This window comes from Peromyscus maniculatus, chromosome 5 (genome assembly GCF_049852395.1).
Source record: "Peromyscus maniculatus bairdii isolate BWxNUB_F1_BW_parent chromosome 5, HU_Pman_BW_mat_3.1, whole genome shotgun sequence".
In the NCBI taxonomy this organism is placed as follows: Eukaryota; Metazoa; Chordata; class Mammalia; order Rodentia; family Cricetidae; genus Peromyscus; species Peromyscus maniculatus.
Window position 1 is genome coordinate 92,373,642 of NC_134856.1, and position 20,609 is coordinate 92,394,250.

The following is a 20,609-nucleotide window of genomic DNA, read 5'->3' on the forward strand; positions in this document are numbered from 1 at the left end:
ATTCATCTTTGTGTTTAAAGAAAAGCTGTCCTCAGTGGCCTAGTCTAAATAGCTAGAACCATTCAAAGGGCCAAGGTCCTCCCAGAAGTTAGAGAATCCAGGGCAACAGAGGCATGTTCCTGCTGGCCTAGAAGCCAGCAACCTGCTATGTGGGAAGATGCCTTTGGTGGGAGCCCTGGATGCTCAGCCCTGGATGCCCTAACTGACCACTAGTAAGAAAGTACAACCCCAGTCACATAGCTACAAGACACTGGATGAATTTTTCCAGCAACCAGTGAGCACAGAAGACTACAAGTTCCAGAGGTCCTGCCCAAGCCGCACCTTCACTTCAAACAGACCCTTACAGCTGAGGAGCAGCTACCTTGGACATAGAAGCTTGACAAGGAAACCATCAAGGTAATAGACCCCTGCTATTTAAGAGTGTTTAAAAAAAAAAAAAAAAAGAAGAAGAAGAAAGAAACTATCAAAGAGAAAGAGAAAACCAATATAGCAATCATATTTCAAATACTGAAATAGTGCATGCTACCGTTAATCTCCTGAAGGTAAAACAAATTTAGCTATGAAGAGTTCTATTAATCAGAAAGGATCTCCAAAAATGACAACCACATAGCCAATAGCACTAAAGAGAATCCTGGCCTGGAAGTAATTTGTAAGCTCAGACATAAAAACAGCCCAACTAGAAAGAATTTCAGATGTTCACAGCAAGATACCTGTCAGAGAATGAACAAGTTCAGATGTCTCCACATCATATAGGTTGGCAGTTCTGTCCCATGAGGCTGTCACCACTTGCTTCCCACCAACCAGCCAGTCAGCAGCAATAACCACACCCTGATGGCTTTTGAGAGATGTCAGCGGGACTCGGACAGTAGGGCAGTCACTGGACACGTCTCCATCAATGTCAGGCTCATCTTTATCAGAGCACTCTATTTCATCTTCACCAGAAATTTGTTGCTAAGGATAAAAATCAGAAAAGAAAAACTTTGTAGGAATCTTGAGTTTTTTCTGACATGGCTATACCATTTATCTTTCTAGATTTAGTACCATTAGGGCCAATGCAATTACAGTTTCTGATATGGTGCTCAAGGAACGCTTTCTCAATGTTAAGGCCGGCTACAAAAGGAAGGCCAAATATCCTGGAAAATATTAAAGCCACTATGGCATCAAAAGAACTAAAATTAATTTTTAATAATCAATAAAATGGCAAATAAATCAATTTTCAACATTTTTGTTTTTATCACTTATTAGAAATACAATATGAAATTAAATAAATACATAAAAGTCAATGATATGTCACAATACAAAAAGCATTTTAATTCTTAGGAGCCTGTTTAAAATACTTTAAAAATTTTAAATTATAATAACTTAGAATTCCATTGTTCTAACAATGAGAGATCACTTGATTTTCCTGTATCAATGAAATCTTTTATTAAAAGCCAGATAATGTAAAAGTGTAACAAGGCAGTCTATATGCCAGCTCTTCAAGAAAATGTTTATTCATTCGATAAACGTTGATAAACAGACAGTGCTGTTTATACAGCAGAGAAGGAGACAGAGGATATCTGTCATATGTAAGATGACACTTACTCTAAATGATAAGAATTCTAACATAAACACAATTGGCAAAGTTCCTGTCCTTACAGGAAAGACTACACACACTCACAAAATTCACATATGGACTAGTGTGAGAATGAATGTCATGTGTATGTATATACTAGGATGAGAACATGACACATGAACAAAATACACAAGAAAGTATGTCATCTGTGCCATCTGCATTCACATGGTATGGAATGCACAGCATATACAATCAGGTAGCAGTGAGTTCTGTGAAGAAAATAAGATAGGGGTAGAAGAGATAGACAGCTGAAGGGCTGCTGTCTTACACAGAATACTGAGGAAAGACTAACAACTCAGACCAATTGCAGAGAACAAAGAAGGGTATGCAGATACTGAAGGGAACAGCATTCCAGGCAGAAGGAACAAGTATAAAACAAGCCCTTTCTCTGCTACGTACCTGGGCTTGCTCGGATATGGAGGAACAGACACAGAGGTGGTGCTGTGAAAAACCTGATAGACCATGGAAAGGACTCTCTGCTCTATTCTGCATGTGGTAGAAATCATCACTCCTAAGCAGAGACATGTTATGACCTAAATCAACTGCTAAACACAGGAAAATGAATGGAGGCTGAAATGCACTAGACTGTATCATCTACAAACTCATATGCTAAAGCCCTAACTCCAGGACCTCAAAATGTGAACCTAGTGGGGGAAAGGCCCATAAGAAGCAATTACATTCAAATCAGGCTGGGTATAGGACCTAGTCCACCATGACTTACATACTGCAATACAAAATTACAAGAGACACATACAAGAGAAAGATCATTGAGGGCACAGTGAAAGGGCAACCATCTGCTAGCCAAGGACAGAGGCCTTAGAATAAACTAATCCTTTTGCTACCTTGCTCTTAGACTTCTAGTCTACAGACTGTGATAATATAAATTTGATGCCGAAGCCACCTGTCCCAGGCAGCACCAAGGAAAAAATAACTACAGGAAAGAGAAATCTAGGTGTGGGTGGTGGTAATGAAGGTAAGGAGAAAGGCTGATTAATATATCCTCTTGGGAAAGTTTCAAAATTTGTCAAAAGATATCCACATGAATTATACACACACACACACACACACATACACACACACACACACACACACACACACACACACACACACACACACACACACAATTTGAAGACAATTTAAAGGTATATGGTCCAAACTACTAAGTGAATGACAACAGTACAAAGTGAGATGAACAACAGGATAAAGTAGCATATTAGAAGGAATGTCCAGAACCCAGTAGCAAATACAGGACACGCAAGGAAGATACTAAATGAGATGACAAGTGAAGTCTGGAGTTAAGAGGAAAGTCGGTATGCAAATTTTGAGACCCACAGTAACAGCTGGTCCTTAAAGCCATAGATGCTGAGTGAGACCAACCAGGACTAGTATAGGAGAACAACAGATGAGCAGCAGACTCACATTTACACCAGTGGGTAGAGCATCAGAGAGGCACCCAACAAGATTTAAGGGAAGGAAGAAAGAGGAGGAAAGGGCATCTGTTAGAATCCCAAAAAGTAGCCCTGGAGTTTGTTGATGAGCAACCTGAGGGCAATGATGAGGAACTGATGACTCAAGAGGGAAAAGAGTGAATTCATATGACACTTCTGAAGATGCTGGTGTGGGAAGGAAAGTCAGTGGGGTAGGAGTTCTGGATGGGCTCTGGGATGAATGTTTGGTGCTGATGCTAAGAACCATTCTAAGGACAGAAAGAAGCACTGCAGAAACATCATTAGGAAGAGAGGAAGTAGAACTCTAACAATGACAACAAGGAATTATCAGACTATGCTAACATCTGCTAAAAGTGCAGAATGCATCAAAGTACACAGGGTAGTGTAACTCTTCAACAATGCCACATGTGAGTGACATGTGAAGGAAGGGGAGCTTGGGGACAACAGGTGTAGCCTGGGAAAGAAAAGAATGTGGTAACTATAAAGAGCTAAGCATAGCTGTTTTCAGTATGGGCTGGAGTACAGAAGGAATATAAGAACTAAGCTTAGAAAGGTTTGCAAAGAGAAACCAGAACAGACCCTGTAGTCTAGGAATGTAATAGCTCATACCTATAATCCCTGCACTGTGAAGGCTGAGGGAAGGCTACCATAAAATCAAGGCCAGCCAGAGTTTAAACAATAAGGGCCTGTTTCAAAAGCAAATAACAGGAGAAGAGTAGGGGAATCCCTACAAAGAAAGAACTTCATCTCAAAGGCAAAGGGGGAGTTATCTGATTAGCATGTCCATTATTCTAGAAAGATGACTACTGATGAACTATGGAAGAGGAGCTATGGTGGGCAGCCACTAGATTAGACTCAACTGGTTAAAGAAATTGGGAGCCTGGAAATCTGTGGAAAGGTAAGAGGTCAGCAAAACCTTTTCCCTTCTGCATGAGAGCTTTGTTCCCGGGATATGCTATTCAATAGAAGAATGACTCCTGGTAGATACACATACCAAGAGAGGAAGGACTGCTACAATCACAGGAAATGCCTGATGGGAATACTGCAGCACTGTGGTAGCTCTGAGCTCAGTGTCTAGATGCCTTCTGTCTCTGCTGTTACTTGAACTGTTCAGAAGGCCTTGGTTCCATGTCACAAGGCTTCCCAGCTCCCACATCTGCACCTACAGAATCTTACACTCCTGTACCCGTGCTGCTATACAGTTCTGGATGGTTCTGTGCACAAGGATCTCTTTAACTAGGTGATGAACATGGCTCCAGTAAAGAATATGGAATGTGACAACTGACACACGGTGGATATCTCTCTTGTACACTACATAACAGTTTCCCAGGGACACAGAAAAGATTGAACAACTGAATTCTTAAGATTTTGTGGAGTAGCTAGGAACAGAGTAGGGAGACAAAAGAGCATATTACAAAAATTCTAAACTTTTTATCAGGTGTGTTAACTGCTGGACTCCTGACCTACAACAGTGAACACAACAGGCTTTTACTTGAAAAAAAAAAAAAAAAAAAAAAAAAAGAGTAAGAAATAAACACCTAGATGTAGGATGGAGCTACCTCCTCAGACAAGCAACACAGAAGAAAGGATTCGAATGTCAAGACCATATATATATAGTTTGGGCCATGTGTAATTTTAAACACATGTTCCACTGGAGAGACCAAAAAATAGGCTCCAAAGGGCCCTGAAACCTCATGTTTTAGAAGGTGAAATGATATATGTTAATTCTGGAGAGCAGAAATCCATGATGAAGGTACCAACCAGTTCACGTTCTGGTGGAAGGGCTTCTCCTGCCTGGCAAACAGCTGCATTTTGTGTAACGGTGAAAAGAGAAGCATTTCATGTAACGGTGAAAAGAGAAAACGGTCCCTCTGGTGTCTTAAGGACACTAATATTATCAGATCAGGGCTCTACCCTATGTGCTCATTTAACCTGAACTACTTTCTTAAAGATATTACCTCCAATTAAAGCCACATTAGCATGCAAATTTGGGAGTGACATAAATACCTAATCCATAACATTCTAACCCTGGGTATCCAAATTACAGAGCCTTCTTACACTGAAAAATACACATTCTACCTCAAAACATCAACTCATTCCAACATTAACATTAAAGTCTAAAGTATAGTCTTAACAAAATACAATCTAAGGGAGGTCTGCATGAGAATCAAGGTATAATTTATCCCCAGGCAAAATTCCTAACTAGCTATGGACCACAGAAAACAAGCAAATTATATTTATCCAAATACAATACTGAAGACATACAAGACAAGCAATTCTATTCCAAAAGGGGAGCAAAAGAAAAGGAGGAAAGAAAACCAGGTTTCAAACAAACCCCAAATCTAGAAAAGCGAATTCCATTAGATCTTAAGTCTCAACAATAATCCCCTTAGGATCCGTGCTCTACCTTTTAGAACCACTAAGGAAGCTTCCTCACCATGACAACTGGCTAGGCAGCCTCTCTCCTGCTATGGCACTAGGCTGTGGCATCCTGCCCCCCATTCCCCATTGCCCCAAACCAAAGAGAGGCCATATATACTGGCACATGCTTGTAATCCAAGCTCTAGGGACTCCGAGGAAGAACACAAATTCAAGGCCAGCTTGGGTTAGGTTACAATGAAATCATGTCTGTTAAAAAGAAAAACGAGGAGTAGAAGGAAGAAAGTGAAGCAAAGAGGCAGGGAGAATGAAAACCAAAAACATTTTCTGCCCTTTGCAAATGAGGAAAAGACAACCTCAGGCCTGTGGTAGGAGTGGACAGCCTTGGCAATTTCCAAGTTACTTTCAGACCCTTGTTCTCTGTCCCAAGGAAGATACATATTCATAGCCAGGCAGTTCCATTTTCTGGTGCTTAAGAGAACCCCAGCATTCTGATAGGCTTCCTCCATCTCATCCTATGTTCTGTTCCTTTCCCCACAGCAGTATAACTCTTACCTCTATTGCTAGCATCTGCTGAGGTGGCTGATTAAACTCACAGTTCACATCTACACTAATCTTTTAAAATGTAGGTCAGTTAAGCCACATCCAACCATACCAGATGCTATCTGCTTATTCTAAAATTTGCAAATATCCAGAGTCCTCCATGAGCAGACCAACAGCAAACTGTCAGAGTAAGTGAACATGCTTACACTAGTGTCAGCAACAGGCTGAGGTGTTGGAAGCTGTACCACGTATCTCCAAATATGAGCAGTCTGATCTCCAGAAGCTGAAGAAACAAATGGGGGAAGATTATCCACTGGGCAAAACATGCATAAAATGTGCTCTTTCCTACACTGTGGCCAAACATCAATCATACTTTTCTAACTTAGTGATCATTTAGTAAAATGGACATACTTTATTTAAATAGTGATTTCAGACTGTACAAGGCTATAAGAATAGAACACATGTATAAAATTAGAGCTGCAATTACTAAAGAAAAGATTTCCCCTTTCATCTTAGAAAAACTTTGATGGATAAGAAAAAATAGAGATTTTATTTTTTAATCTATGTAATAAATATTTTATTGTATTACACTTGTGACTATAACAGTCTGAGATGTTTCAGGAAAGGAAATGATACTTTCATCCATTCATTATTAATAGGACTTTACAATGTGCCAGGTATTACTTACTATGTTACTACTAGCATTACTTATTTGTGTTGCTTTCCTATTCCTCTTCTTTTTTTTTTTTTTTTGGTTTTTCGAGACAGGGTTTCTCTGTGTAGCTTTGCGCCTTTCCTGGGACTCACTTGGTAGCCCAGGCTGGCCTCGAACTCACAGAGATCTGCCTGCCTCTGCCTCCCGAGTGCTGGGTTTAAAGGCGTGCGCCACCACCGCCCGGCCCCTATTCCTCTTCTTTCTAGCAGAAGTTTGTAAGAAATGGCTCAGATTAGGAATAGGCCCTCTTACACTCCAAAGTGGTATTCTCAGCCCTCGCCAAAGTGGTCTGCTTTACATCTTTCTCTCCACTGCTGCAAAACTTAACTAAAGAAGTTACCATGAACTGATAGTGAATTTGTTATGGCCGAACTCAACTGATGGTCCTGACTTACCAGTTTCTTTTCAAATCAACACTATATAAAAATTGCAGTCAAATTTTCTTTTCTCCTTTATCTGTCTCAAAGTTGGTATTAGTTCCTTTTTCAGATGGGACTTGCTTTCACCACTCCTTTCTAAGCCTTTGGTTTATATATAGACATATCCAACTGCCACTAGTCTAGTGTCTTTCCTCTACCAATCATACAATAAACCTTCAGTGTCTTCCCCACTTTTAACTTCTCAGGTACATACTGGCTATAATCATCTAGGACTACGAAATGATTTAGAGTAACTTTCCTTCCATATCCCTCTCACATGTGAAGTCTCTGACCAAAAATAGTAATCACTATACACCACATATTGAAAGCACTCATGCTGGGCTCCTTCTTAAATTCTTCCACCTGCACAGAGCACCCTTGTCATCTCAACATGTATACTCTATCCTGGGCTCAGCAGAATCTGGTCCATGGGGAAAATGCAGGCACTTCCCCATTTTTGTAAATGAACAGTCATGTCGCTTCACCTGCTACAAAAGCAGGACAGAGCAGGGTTAGATGTCATACAGTCTGTCAAAGACAAATATACCTACTAACTGGTCTTTTTCAGAAGCTTGGCAACCTCTGGCCCATCAAAGCCAACACATGCAGATTATCACCTGTATCCCAAAACATTTGACTCCACAGCTATGTAACAATTTTGTAGAAATAATCCTCAGTACAAAAGGCTACCTTCCAAAAGCAACAAATGAAGCTATGTTTTTAAAGCCAGTCTAAAATGTGATATACACAAGCTACTACAGCTTAGGTAAATCACCTAGAAAGGAATGAAAATAATTCATAAAATTTCTACTAAATATTGTCTAACTTTCTTACGTGCTATGGATACCTGATAGTACTAACAAAATATAAAATTTATAGCTGTTTTAAGATTATTAATAATTTCATTCAAGAAAGGAAAAAATCAACATACCAGTAAGAGCCAACTGCTCTGAGGGATGAAATTTTATAGAATTTACTGCAAAATAAAAATTTTACAAAAACAGGTTTAAGATAATAAAACCATGTTTTTAATATTTATTAGCTATTATATTACAAAGTTAATTGTAAATTTTAAAAACCTATGATAGTTCATTAGCTCCTCTGATTCAATTAAACTATGAATATATGAATATATTGAATAATATGAACAAAGGTATAATAAAAAAAACAAACTAAAGAATGAACCACCTTGCTGAATGGCAAGACATACAAGAAAGAATATTAACAATCCATTTTTATAAACAGGCAAGTAATTTAGAGTTAAAATAAACAAAGAAAATGAGGTTATGACAAGAAGCAGAAGCAAACTGTAGTGTGGAGACATTGCCCACTAGCCTCATCCTGCCCCTGCCCAGCTTACAAAAACCCTGATCTAGTCCATGACAAATGAGACCCCAGGAATGAATTCCAACCAGACTCAAAAAATGGAGACTAAGTTACTATCCTCCCATTTTCTTATCTACATTCAGGATACTCAAAGGTAAGTTTCATTGTCTTAATAAAGAACATAAGCCAAAGAGTAACTCCCAGTGCCCAGTATCCCTTCTTCCTTCCTTCCTTGTATTCAGATAGACTATCTTAATGGGTAGCCAGCAAGGTAACAAGTATGAGCCCAGCTTAATGGACTGGTCGCATACTAAAAAGATTCTAGGTCCATCTCCCTACCTAGGACTTTCCTAAAGCAAACCCTAGGTTTTAGAATGTACTAAAACCTCCATTAGTCTGGCCAGGGAGTTGAACTCAACTCATCCTAAGAAGAATCAATCTTCATGTCCCTGCCTTGTAAAGAAAATGCATATCCCTTAGACAGAATGTTGTGGAAATTATGCCAAACTTCAAAAAATTATCCATTAGTTAAATTGTACTAGCTACACCTTTAAAATTATGTTTTACTAAGAAACTATATAAAGAGAATTCTATTTACTTTCAATACTAAAATACAAATAATATAGAATAGCTAGTGAAAACTGCTGTTATAAGTAATGAACATAAGCTACAATGCTAAAAATAAGCAAATATATTTTAAAAATAAATTAGGGGTAAGAGGCCTGGAGAGATAGCTTAATGGTTAAGAGCTCTTACTGTTCGTATAGAGAACTCAGATTCAGCTCCCAGCATCTAAATGGCTGTTTACAACCTGCTATAACTCTATTTCCAAGAGATCCAACACCCTCTTCTAAGACCTTTTGGCACCAGGCACACATATGGTGCATATAGATTTTTCAGGCAAAAATAATACACATAAAATAAAAATATGGGCTGGAGAGATGGCTCAGCGGTTAAGAGCACTGGTTGCTCTTCCAGAGGTCCTGAGTTCGATTCCCAGCAACTACATGGTGGCTCACAACCATCTATAGTGAGATCTGATACCCTCTTCCACCATAAAGGTGCACATACAGATAGAGTACTCAAATACATAAAATAAATAAATAAAATAAAAATATATCTTTTTTAAAAAGACATGGAGAATGTAACATATGTTCAACAAAATTTTATATTTTTGAGTCCCTAGTAATATATTCTGGACACTGTATTTATAAACTAAGAAAAGACTAGTAAAAAGGGGACAAAAGAAGAGCAGCAACAAGAACAGCTAGCTATTGTATTACAAAGTTTGAATATTGTAAAGTGAGAGAAGATGCTAAGAAAGAGAAGAGGTGGGGAGTCTACAACTCAGAGCCCTAGCCTTTGAGGAGATCACCAAGATGTCAGGAAGGTGCTGAGTTAAATGAGGATCCACTCATGGGTGTAGCTTTGTTTGCACAAGCTAAAGGTGACACTGAGTCTATATATGTGAGCCTAAGCCGAACTCCAACATGAGTGGAGATATTCTCATGAGTAATATGCTGTGTCCCTCTCTTTGGCTACCAAACTATCACCTTTTCTCCTATTCTCTGGAAGAATGACTGTGTTTTAACAGACATGCAGGAGTCCATCTGAAGCTGACCTCCAAAAACAAAAGAGACTTCCACTCTATATAAATACCAAAGGAATGAATCTAGGGATAAAAAACTCAGGACTGGAATGAGTGGGGATCTTACATACCGGGGGGGGGGGGGGGGGGGGGGGGGGGAGGTCTCTTTCAAAAGTGAGGATCTTTTAAAGCCCATTTTCTTTAGGTGAGACTTAGCCAAAAAAAAAAAAAAAAAAAAAAAAAGTTTCTGTAAGAGAATGGAGGCAACAGGGAGCCTAAGTCCCTTCCCTAGGAGACTGTCTTATCATTAAATATACATTATGTTCTAGCCTTTGTCCTGTTGATTTCTATGACTTGTTAATATGGGCACAGGCACAATGGAGAAGAAAAAATGCACGCACGCATGCACTCATGGACCTAAGTGCCCAATAACAAGGCTATCCATCAAAACTAAGGGAACAGTGACAGCTAGCAGATGAGAGGAATGAACAGGTTGGCAGTCTTGCACAGAGACTGGATGAAGACATTCTAGGTGAAAGAAATTTCTAAATGTTTGGGAGGAAAATACAAAAATGAACTTTGATCAAAACAGTGTTAATACCCAGGTATAACTGAAGAGGCAGAAGAGAGTTACTGTAAAATATAAACTACAGACCCAAACACACAGTCAGTGGGAACATCCTTTATTTTGCCTGACCGAAGTATTACACATTAATCTCTAACACATGGTTTATAATAAATAATTACAGTTACACAACGTAGACTAATATGTAGCACTGCTTAAGTATTAAACTTTTTACCTTTATTACTCGTATAAGGTAAAGGACAGTTTATCTAGTCTGACTATATTACATGTCTCCCAACCACCAAAATATTAAAATTTTATATCAAGTATAAAACTTTTTAACCAATATAGTTGATATTATGAAAAATTTTAAAAAGGAACCAGAGAAACACAGCTTCTGATTATTGTGCTCATTTAGGTAATGCTTACCTGAGCCTACATGGCCAGCATATTTGACAAGACATTTGCCAGTCTCTATGCTCCACAACAAAGCCGTGTGATCTACAAGATGAAGAAGTCATAATTTAGACATCACTATTTCTTTAAAAATAAAATAATATTCTAAAAATGGTAAGTCACATCACCTTAACAGGTACTTTTAATTTAGTTTTATTTTATGTGTATGCATTTTTGCCTCCATGTATATCAATGTATGCAGTACCCTAGAAGGACAGAAGAGGGTACTGGATCCATTGGGACTAGAGTTAAAAGACAGTAGTGAGCCACCATGTGGATGCTAAAAATCAAAATTCAAACTTGGGTCTCTGGAAGAACAGCCAGTGCTCTTAACCCCTGAGTCATCTCTCCAGTCCTCCAAACAGTTCTTGCAACTTTGATTCTATTCTGTACAGTTCATTTACCCTAAGAAAAGTACTGTGACTTGTCTGAAGCCACGGAACTAGACAAGGACAACTGGACTTGATATCCTAGTAGACCATTTCACCGAGGCCATCATGTGTGAAACTGGCATACAGAAATCATTTATATCATAGATATATTATTTTATCCTAATATTAGAGCTTTACAGAACATCTTTTAATTCTCAAATTCAATTAGCCTCCAAATCCACTTAAATTATATGAAATGATGGCTGTTCCTTTGGACCTTCATTAAGGGGGGAAAGGGAGAATTAAAAAAATTTCTAAGAAGAAATAGTAGCTAATTATCCAAAGGAAATTTCAGAAATATCAGAAGTCACCCCCTCTCTTTTTAACTAATACTTTCAAACCATCCAAGATGCTTAAGAATGAGCACAACTACAAACAGGAAAGAAACTCAACACTCTAACTAGGTTTTTTGGGTCTCTTTTACTTTTAAAAATCAGAATCCAGGCCAGGTGGTGGCGGTGCACTCCTTTAATCCCAGCACTTGGGCAGCAGAGGCAGGCAGATCTCTGTGAGTTCAAGGCCAGCCTGGTCTACAGAGCTAGTTCCAGGAAACCCTTTCTCAAAATAACAAAAACAAAAACAGAATCTAGTAAAAAAAGTAACTTCTCACAAGCTAAGAAAGTCATTTTCAACATCCAATCATCATTCATATCTGAAGAAGTATTATGTTAGACTAATCTGAGCTTTCATAAATTATCGTGGTAGGGTGGGACCTACCCTGTGACCCACGAAGTGCATCCCCCTCTGCAGAGCAGCCTGCTGTGACAACTCAACAGTCTATAGAATACGCATTGTTCAGTTGCTAGCATAACCCTTCCCATTTACTGCTGGGAGAAAAATGACAAACCTACCCCCAAATCAGAAGCACACCTGGCCTGACCAGGAACAAAGCCAATAAAAACCACCTAGCATTTAAACTCTCCCACCTATGCTGCTTCTACCATTCAAATACAGACATGCCCACATAACTTAGTTGAAGCCAGGGATCTACTGCCTCAAAAACAGGAGTCCAGCCTTGGCTGTGACATCTACCCATGGGACTACTACAAAGGACTACACGTCTCAGGAGAAATGGGTGCTCCATGCCAAAGCAAAGCCTTTCCTTTTCTCCTTCCTTCTTTCCTCCTCATTTCATTTTTGTTTGAGAGACAATATGACAGGGCTTTATATCACAGCCCATGCTGGCCTGGAACGTGAGGTCCTCCCACTCCAGCTCAAGTGCTGGGCCTTTGGCATAACCACCACACCTGGATCCAAAAGCTTTGGTTTCATAACTCTTCCACCACACTTCATGAGTTATCAGTCAAAGCCACATCTTAACAAGCCAGCTGCAACAGTGTCTGGCTCACCGGCAGACGCTGTCCCAAGAACCACAGGCTGGGTCTTTGCAACACTGACATCCCAGATACCATCCCTGTGGCCAATATACTCCTTCACAAGCTGGCAGATGGCCCTTGATGTGGTAGTCTTAAAGCTGGAGACAATCTAAATTGAGGAGAAAAGAAGCACTTTTAAACATTTACTGAATTAAATTTCTCTAAGTTAAAAAAGGCAAAACAGCACAAAGATGTCTTGAAAATATGTAAGTAATTTAACAGGATATTGTAAACACTAACGGAATATAATACAAGCATGAATAGAACTGAGATGCCTCACAATAAGGCTGCCCTCACTCAGCCCATGATCAGAAGCTTCAGAAAATTCTCCCCACTCCACTAGTGCACAGGAGTCAGTCAGGTAACGTCTCACTGCAGAAAAAAGGCACCACAGGGCCTCTCAAGTCACTCTTCCCCAAATCTCCATCACCAAACCAAGTTCTCAATCTTTAAAACACATATACACACACCAAGAAAGAGACGGAGAGAAAGACAGACAGAGAGAAAGAGACCAGACAGACAGAGAGAGAAACAGATATGAAAAGGTTGAGGAAAAAAATACCCCAAACTACTAACACTAAAGTGTGTGTTCACAGAACTTTCATTTTTTTCCTGAATTTGATCATTTTACACCAACCACATATCAGAACAAAAAAAGCCCATGCTTTAAGAGGAATCAAATGACCACACTTGTAGCAGATGAAGAGGTTTGTTAAAGACTGTTTATTGAGCACTTGCTTGAAGCCACGTGCCATGCTAGATGGAGACAGAGCTGAGAGATACAAAGGTCTTTTAGAAGCTCATATTCTAATGGGAAACAGACTTGAGATGATACAGACAATGAGGAACACACAGTAAGGTACTGGTCCATATAATGACACATGTAACAATTCTCATTTCCCTCATAATGAAGACTATAAAGCGAGAAAAAAACTAAATGCAAATATTTCTTTAAACTTTGATCATGAAGCTGCTCTTAGATAAATGAAAACATTTCAACTTTTAAGTAAATCAGAAAAAAATATAAATAATAATGGATCTATAAATCTATGTAAGAAAACATGAAAACAAAATTAATGGATTCATACAGCTTGCCTTCAACAATGATTCCGCAAAGCCTAGGACATGTATACAAATTTACTCTTATATAAACATATGTAGACACAATCTGTTACATTAATTATTTATGTGCTTTCAGCTTATCCCCAACACAGTAAAGACAAAAACAAAATGATTAGTTAAGAGACTGAAATTTTACAAATGATATAAGCCAATTCTTTTTAAATTGGTTTAAATTTTACAGAAAATAGAAAATAACTTGTTCAAATTTCAAACCCATTATTGTCATCTTTCTAAATGCTAGTCTCCCTCTTAAAATCAACAAGAGTATCCCTCTCCATATGTGCTTGTGCTTACAGAAAACACCACTGAGATGCCAAATAGTACTACATTTTAGAGAGAGAGAAGTTATAGGCCACATAAAACTTACCACCATCCTAAGTTGTGGTAAATTTCATTTTCCAAATCTCTTATCATTTCTAGTATAAGAAACTAATGAGTCACATTTCTTACCTACCCCATTCAAGGATAGAGTGGAAGAGGCACGACAATGAGAATACAACCGTATACTTCAGAAACAGAATAATATGCTTAACATGAATACCATGGCATACAATCTCACATGCCACTTCCATAATGTTCATTATGCTTAAAAAACAAAATAAAACACTGACTTAAGCCAGTCATAGTGGTGCATGCCTTTAATCCCAACATTCAGGAGACAGAGGCAGGAGAGAGGCAGGGAAATCTCTGTTAAGTTCTAGGCCAGCCTCATCCACATAGTGAGAGTTCCAGGACAGGCAAGACAACAGAGAGACCCTGTCTCAATTAAGAAAAAAAAAAAAAAAAGCACTAACTTGGTCAAGATTATAAAGAGATCCAACAAAACAACTGAATTACTTAGAAGGAACATTCGGACCGAACAACAGCAGAATAAAGCAATAGCATCATGTTTTCTCAACATTCTAAATCAGTTTAACTATAACACAAACAACCTAAAGCACTTTAAAAGCAAATCAGAAAGGCCCTTTTCCACTATAAAAAATAATTTCTAAAGAAATATGCACACATCTCCACCGGTTTCTTTAAAGTAGTTTTCAGGGTAGACTGCCTTCCCCCACAACCCCGCCCATAAGCATTAGCAATCAGTCATGAGCAGCCCAGGGGAGGGAAAACCTCTCCGGGTTTTCTTCATACACTTCTGCGCTCCCACTGTCTCACCAAACATGCTACTTGCCTTTCATGGCTCTGAGTCACAAGGAGGACAAGTAATGAATCTAGACTGTAGCATGTTCTTGTTGCATTCGTGCTTAGCTTTAATACCAAGAATCCATGCTGTGGTACAAATCAGAATATATCGTTACCAAATTAGCTCTTCAATTTTCAGGTGTCTTGTGTTTCATTACTTTTTAAGATGAGTACATACAGTGTACAAACTGCTGAGAAGTCCATTAGGAATATGCTTCTGACATATTCTAATCCTAAAATGACTGCTGTTAAATAGTTCTAATATATTTTGACGGCAAAATACTATTGTGCATGCCCTTACCTTTGTCCAAACCTTTTTTTAATTGCTCATGGTAAAAGACTGCTATATATAAGCATATCTTCCTCTACTTCAAAAATAACCAGAAAGTTTTGAATCCTAAGACCACACATTATATACACAAAATTGTAAGCATCAGAACAATCTATTTAATTCAAGATAATGTAACAAGAAATGAAGAACATAATTTTAGACTTCATAAACACTGAAATTAATCACAAATTTCAAAACTAGGGTGAACTAGACATTACAACAAACAAAAATCCAATGAAACAGCAATTTACATTCCAGATGCTATCAAAGTACACAATAGAAAATGTCAACAATACCCATGGTTCTCTTCTAAATAATGATTACCAAGAATTTTTAAATAAGAGAAGGCAGAAAGGCTAGACTTCCCCTTTTAACTACAGTTAAGCTCATTGTTCCTGCCAAATAAATGACTGTCAGCCCAAGACAATGATTGTAAAAATAAAAAGCTGGTAATATTTATGTAATCGTAGTACAAATTTCAATTTTTCCCCTCACATTCAACCCAATGAGTGTACATTCACCAAAATTAGGTAATTAATTTATCTTTTATATATCCAAAATACTCCAAATTAGAGGATATATACTATTACCTCAAAATACTGACAATTATATAGTAACTTTCCAAACAATTAAATCCTTGCCACTTCAAGTCCGTACTAGGCACTTTAAAAGGAAAACCCTTGACTGTCCCTCCATGTCTCAGAAGCACACCCTCACTTTCTTCTTGTACTTAAAATATTGAAAAATAATAATGAAAATGTAACTTTAGCCCACACAGAATTTCACTCCATATAGTTAGCTATTATCTATCTCTGAATCCATATACTTTTTAACAAGCCAATTAACAATACAAAATACATTGTTTTTCTAAAGACAAAAAATTACTAATGCATAATACATTGATCTCACTGAAGTTAGTATCTAAGTTAGTATCTAAGCATGTACATTCTGTAGCCATTTAGCAATGGTTGTTTCTAGAAACCAGACATTTTTCTATTACACATTTCTAACTGGAAAATATGCAAGTTAAAGTACACATCTGCACACCGTAAGCACCACATGACTGGCTCTAGAGCCAGTGCCTTGCATACCTTGCTGGTTGAAGCCTTGTAGGTGGTCTTTAGCTTCTGAGAAAGCTGACTGGTACTGTGACTGGCTGTGGAGACAGAGAATTGACAATCAGCTCAAGAACCACAGCATTGCAAAGTACAGCTATACTGTAGAAAGGGAAACTTAGATCTGTGCACCCACCAAGTCATAAGGACCACAGCAGAGCTGGAAGAGGGACCCAAGCTCTTTCTCATCTGACCTGTATCTGAATTATGTATTCCAAGTTCGGCTGATAGTAGAGAGCAAATGAGTCGGTGTCCTTCATTAAATCTCAGTTCCCTTGAGAAGTAATCTATGTACAACACTTTACAAGCATTTGTTTTACCTTTTGTTTTGAGCTGGCCCTTACTCAATTCTGCCCCATCAATCGTTTGTCCTTCACCAGCTAAGCGTTCATTAAGAGTATCAATTTCTCTGCGCACTGGAAATAAAAACATTTTTTAATGTAAAATTTGGTCTTAAGTTCAAACGTACTCATCACTTCTAAAACTTACATAAGAACGTTGTGAGTTAGGACTGTCAAAAAATGTTATGAAAACAATCCTAAAAAGCAAGATGATAATAGTTTCCAAACACTCAAACCATCATTCCAGGTATCATTCTGAGAACAAAGTCAGTGCTGGGGATGAAGCTCAGTTAGTGGAGTGCTCGCCCAGCATGCACAAGGGCCTGGGTTTCATCCTTGCACCATATATACTGGGTGTGAATGCCTACAATCTCAGCACTTAGAAGGTGGAGAAAAGAGAATCAGAAGTTCAGAGTTATTCTCAGCTACATTTCAAGTTCAGGCCAGTCTGGACTATATGAGATCCAATCTTTAAAAATAAATAAATGAAAGCTCACTCCTGTGACCCTGTGAAGATGTTACTACTGGGGTCTCAAGCAGACACCTGCATATTCAAATTCTTATTCAGCACAGCTTCCTTTTTGCTGGTTTCATGCAATTAAAAACAATCTGATACTGTCTGAAATTCAGTGAAATAATTATAGTTTACTTGTGGATACTGTAACTGAGAAAAAAAATATAGTAATATAACTACTGATATATAACACTAGAAAATCTCCACATGAGGATTAAGTATAACAAAGATTTTAAAACTCCAAAATGAAAAATTAATAGGAAATGCAAGACTGGGAGTGTCAGAGAAGAGAAACATAAAAATGGACCATTACAAAGAACACAGTAACTAAAGATACAAAAAACTATGATTCTCCTGGCTATCAAAAAGGACCTTGGGAGAGGCCTCAGGCATCTACACTGTAAACAGAGAAGACAGAGACTTGCCCAGGGAAGTAACTGTTTTAAAAGCACCAAGTACTAAGCTGGGACCTGACTTGCACACAGGTCCACCCAGCTCTAGGGCCTACATGCTTCTCAGGATACCATGAAGCTTCCTGGTACTGTAGGATACTTGTCTGACCAAAGTTTAAAACAAATCAAGGTCATGAATAGGCTGAGGCCAAAGGCTCTATACAGCACCCAGGCGAAGAAACTGGGACTTTATCTTATGGGTACCAAGGAGGCACCAAAACTTCTAAGTGCTAGACAACATAAAGTTAAAGTACCTTCCAATATTAGTAATTTTTAAAGTTTATTTCTAACTGGAGGAGGAGGTGCTTTGTGAAGTGGATATCTTAAATCACAATAAAAAACACCCAAAATATTTCAGTTGCTAAAACTCTGATACTTTAAAAAAAAAAAAAAAAAATCCTTAAAATCAGATGCTATACATAGTACCTAACATTTTATTTATTTTGGGTTTTTTTTTTTTTTTTCTGAGACAGGACTTTTCTGTGTAGTCTTGGCTGTCCTGGAACTCACTCTGTAGACCAGTTCTTATATACATACATACATACATACATTACACACACACACACACACACACACACACACACACACACACGTCAACATGTTTTTGGAAATTTTCAAGAGATGATAAAGTTTATATAATTTATGGTATACTTGGTATATGAAAAATGAAATGCATTCATTGTGTATAAAATTGCAACTTTGGTCATTCTGGTAACCCCTCAAAGACTCTCAGGGCTTAGCACTATAACCTGTTAACAATGTTAGCCTACAAGTTCAGGGGTTCTGCAAGTAGGGAGGTCATCCTGGAATAACCAGGGGCTCAATCAAGTCACACCTTCTTAGAACTGAAACAGACAGAAAGGCTCAGAGAGGACCTAAGAAAAACCATCACATTACTAAAGGAGATGGGCACATAAGCCAAGGACAGTGATAAAGGGGCCTGTCCTAAAAGTACAAAGAACTGCATTCTGTCACCATACAAACAGGCAGCAAATGTTTGTCCCTACAAGCTCCAGAAAGGAAGACAACTCTGCCAGGATTTGACTTCATCCTGGCAAGAATCATGCTAGACCCACAGAACTGTAAGAGAATCTTTTTTACGTGTATGGTTATTTTGCCTGCATGATTGTCTAGTGCCCTTGGAGGTCAGAAGAGGGCATCAGAGCTCCTGAAACTGGAATTACAAACAGCTGTGAGCAGTCATGCGGGTGCTGAGAATCAAACCCAGGACTTCTGGAAGAGCAGCCAGTGCTCTTAACTGCTGAACCATCTTTCCAGTCCCAATAATATGTTTAAGTCAGCATGTTTAACAACAGAATAGAAAATAATAGAATGATGAATCTCAACCCACAAATATTATTCTCAAAGAGTTCTATGGAGAGGTAATCATTTTTTAAATACACTGATAGGAGATACTCACATTCTAAGTTTTCAATGTAAAGATTTTCAAATTCTCTTTCTATCTGACCAAACAGTTCCAGCAATGTACTGCGAACTGAGGAAGGCAGTTTGGAATCCTGTACAAAACAAATATTTTTGTTTAAAATGAATGAATGAATCACTTTAATACCAGGCAACAATATTTTTTTCAAAGTAAATTATCATTTATCTTAAACTCTTACTTTATAACATCATATATTTTATTGCTTATACATATATGAAGGTTTAAAGAATTTAAAATTTAGCTAGGCATGTAGCTCAGTGAGAGCATGTACTTAGCATGCACTTTGGGTTCAATCCCCAATACTCAATTTTTTTTTTTTTTAAGATTCAAGTTTCTACAAAGGAAACAATAATCAAAATGTATTCCTAGATTCTTAAATACAAGATTTAAGAGCAAACATTTTACAAAATAACTTTTCCTTTTACAGGTGTGAATACAATTCTCTCTGAAGCAGCTGTATAGGTGCTAAAGATTTTAAAGACTGACTGACATACCAGAACATCTTGATTGTGGATCTCTAATGTTTTAGACTAAGAACCCAAACCATCTGGAACAGCCATTTACTATCAACCTCTGTAGCCGACCTAACAGCAGCTAGGTAAACCTTTTAGAATGCCCTGGGCACACCGCAAGCATCCAGCAACCTTAAAGCTAAGAATGTCAGAACACCTGAAACCCACAGCAAAGACTCCCCTTCTCTGCTGTAGCCTGCCTGCCAGATGTCCCCAACAATATATTTGACCAATGCACCGATACATGTCATTCTGTTATGTGACTCAAAAGATCTTGTACCCTCTTCCACACTAGAGCAAGTTATTCAGGTGAACATAATCTGTGTTCTTAGGCCTTGGTCACATATATTTGACTCAGAGTAAACTTTTTCCCTTTGGAGGAAAAGCTTAGTTTTGCATTGACACAGAGGGAACATGACCTTACTTTATTCAAAAATTTCCAAATTCATAGAGAAGCAAAGCCATTTCCAAAAGTGAAGCTATGTTACAAATAGCCTACCACACACTATTTAAAAACAAAACAAACAAAAAAAAAAACCACTATTTCAATGGGCAATGGGCTATACACTGAGATCTGCCTCATCACCTAATTAGATCCACTGTGCTTCAACCAAAATTAACTAGTAACTTCCTAAAACTCTATAACTAAGACTATTATGAAGAGAAGAAAAGAAAATCTTGCCTACAAGAACAAACTGTCTAGTAGTAGAGTCACATCCTTCATACCTTTGC

The 20,609-nt window shown here is 38.1% G+C and overlaps 1 protein-coding gene across 4 annotated transcripts in view; it reads right to left on the bottom strand.

The window, feature by feature from the left end:
• Wdr37 (WD repeat domain 37) overlaps positions 1 to 20,609 on the bottom strand; it is a 63,534-nt gene that overhangs the window by 27,728 nt on the left and 15,197 nt on the right. For all 4 annotated transcript variants that reach the window (XM_076572875.1, XM_006987847.4, XM_006987846.4 and 1 more), the window contains 8 exons: positions 19,342 to 19,438; positions 16,935 to 17,030; positions 16,591 to 16,655; positions 12,835 to 12,970; positions 11,028 to 11,099; positions 8,051 to 8,095; positions 6,192 to 6,268; positions 711 to 951 (listed from right to left, as the gene is read on the bottom strand). In XM_076572875.1, the coding sequence (XP_076428990.1) occupies positions 711 to 951; positions 6,192 to 6,268; positions 8,051 to 8,095; positions 11,028 to 11,099; positions 12,835 to 12,970; positions 16,591 to 16,655; positions 16,935 to 17,030; positions 19,342 to 19,438 (829 nt within the window). The remainder of the gene's footprint in view (positions 1 to 710; positions 952 to 6,191; positions 6,269 to 8,050; positions 8,096 to 11,027; positions 11,100 to 12,834; positions 12,971 to 16,590; positions 16,656 to 16,934; positions 17,031 to 19,341; positions 19,439 to 20,609) is intronic.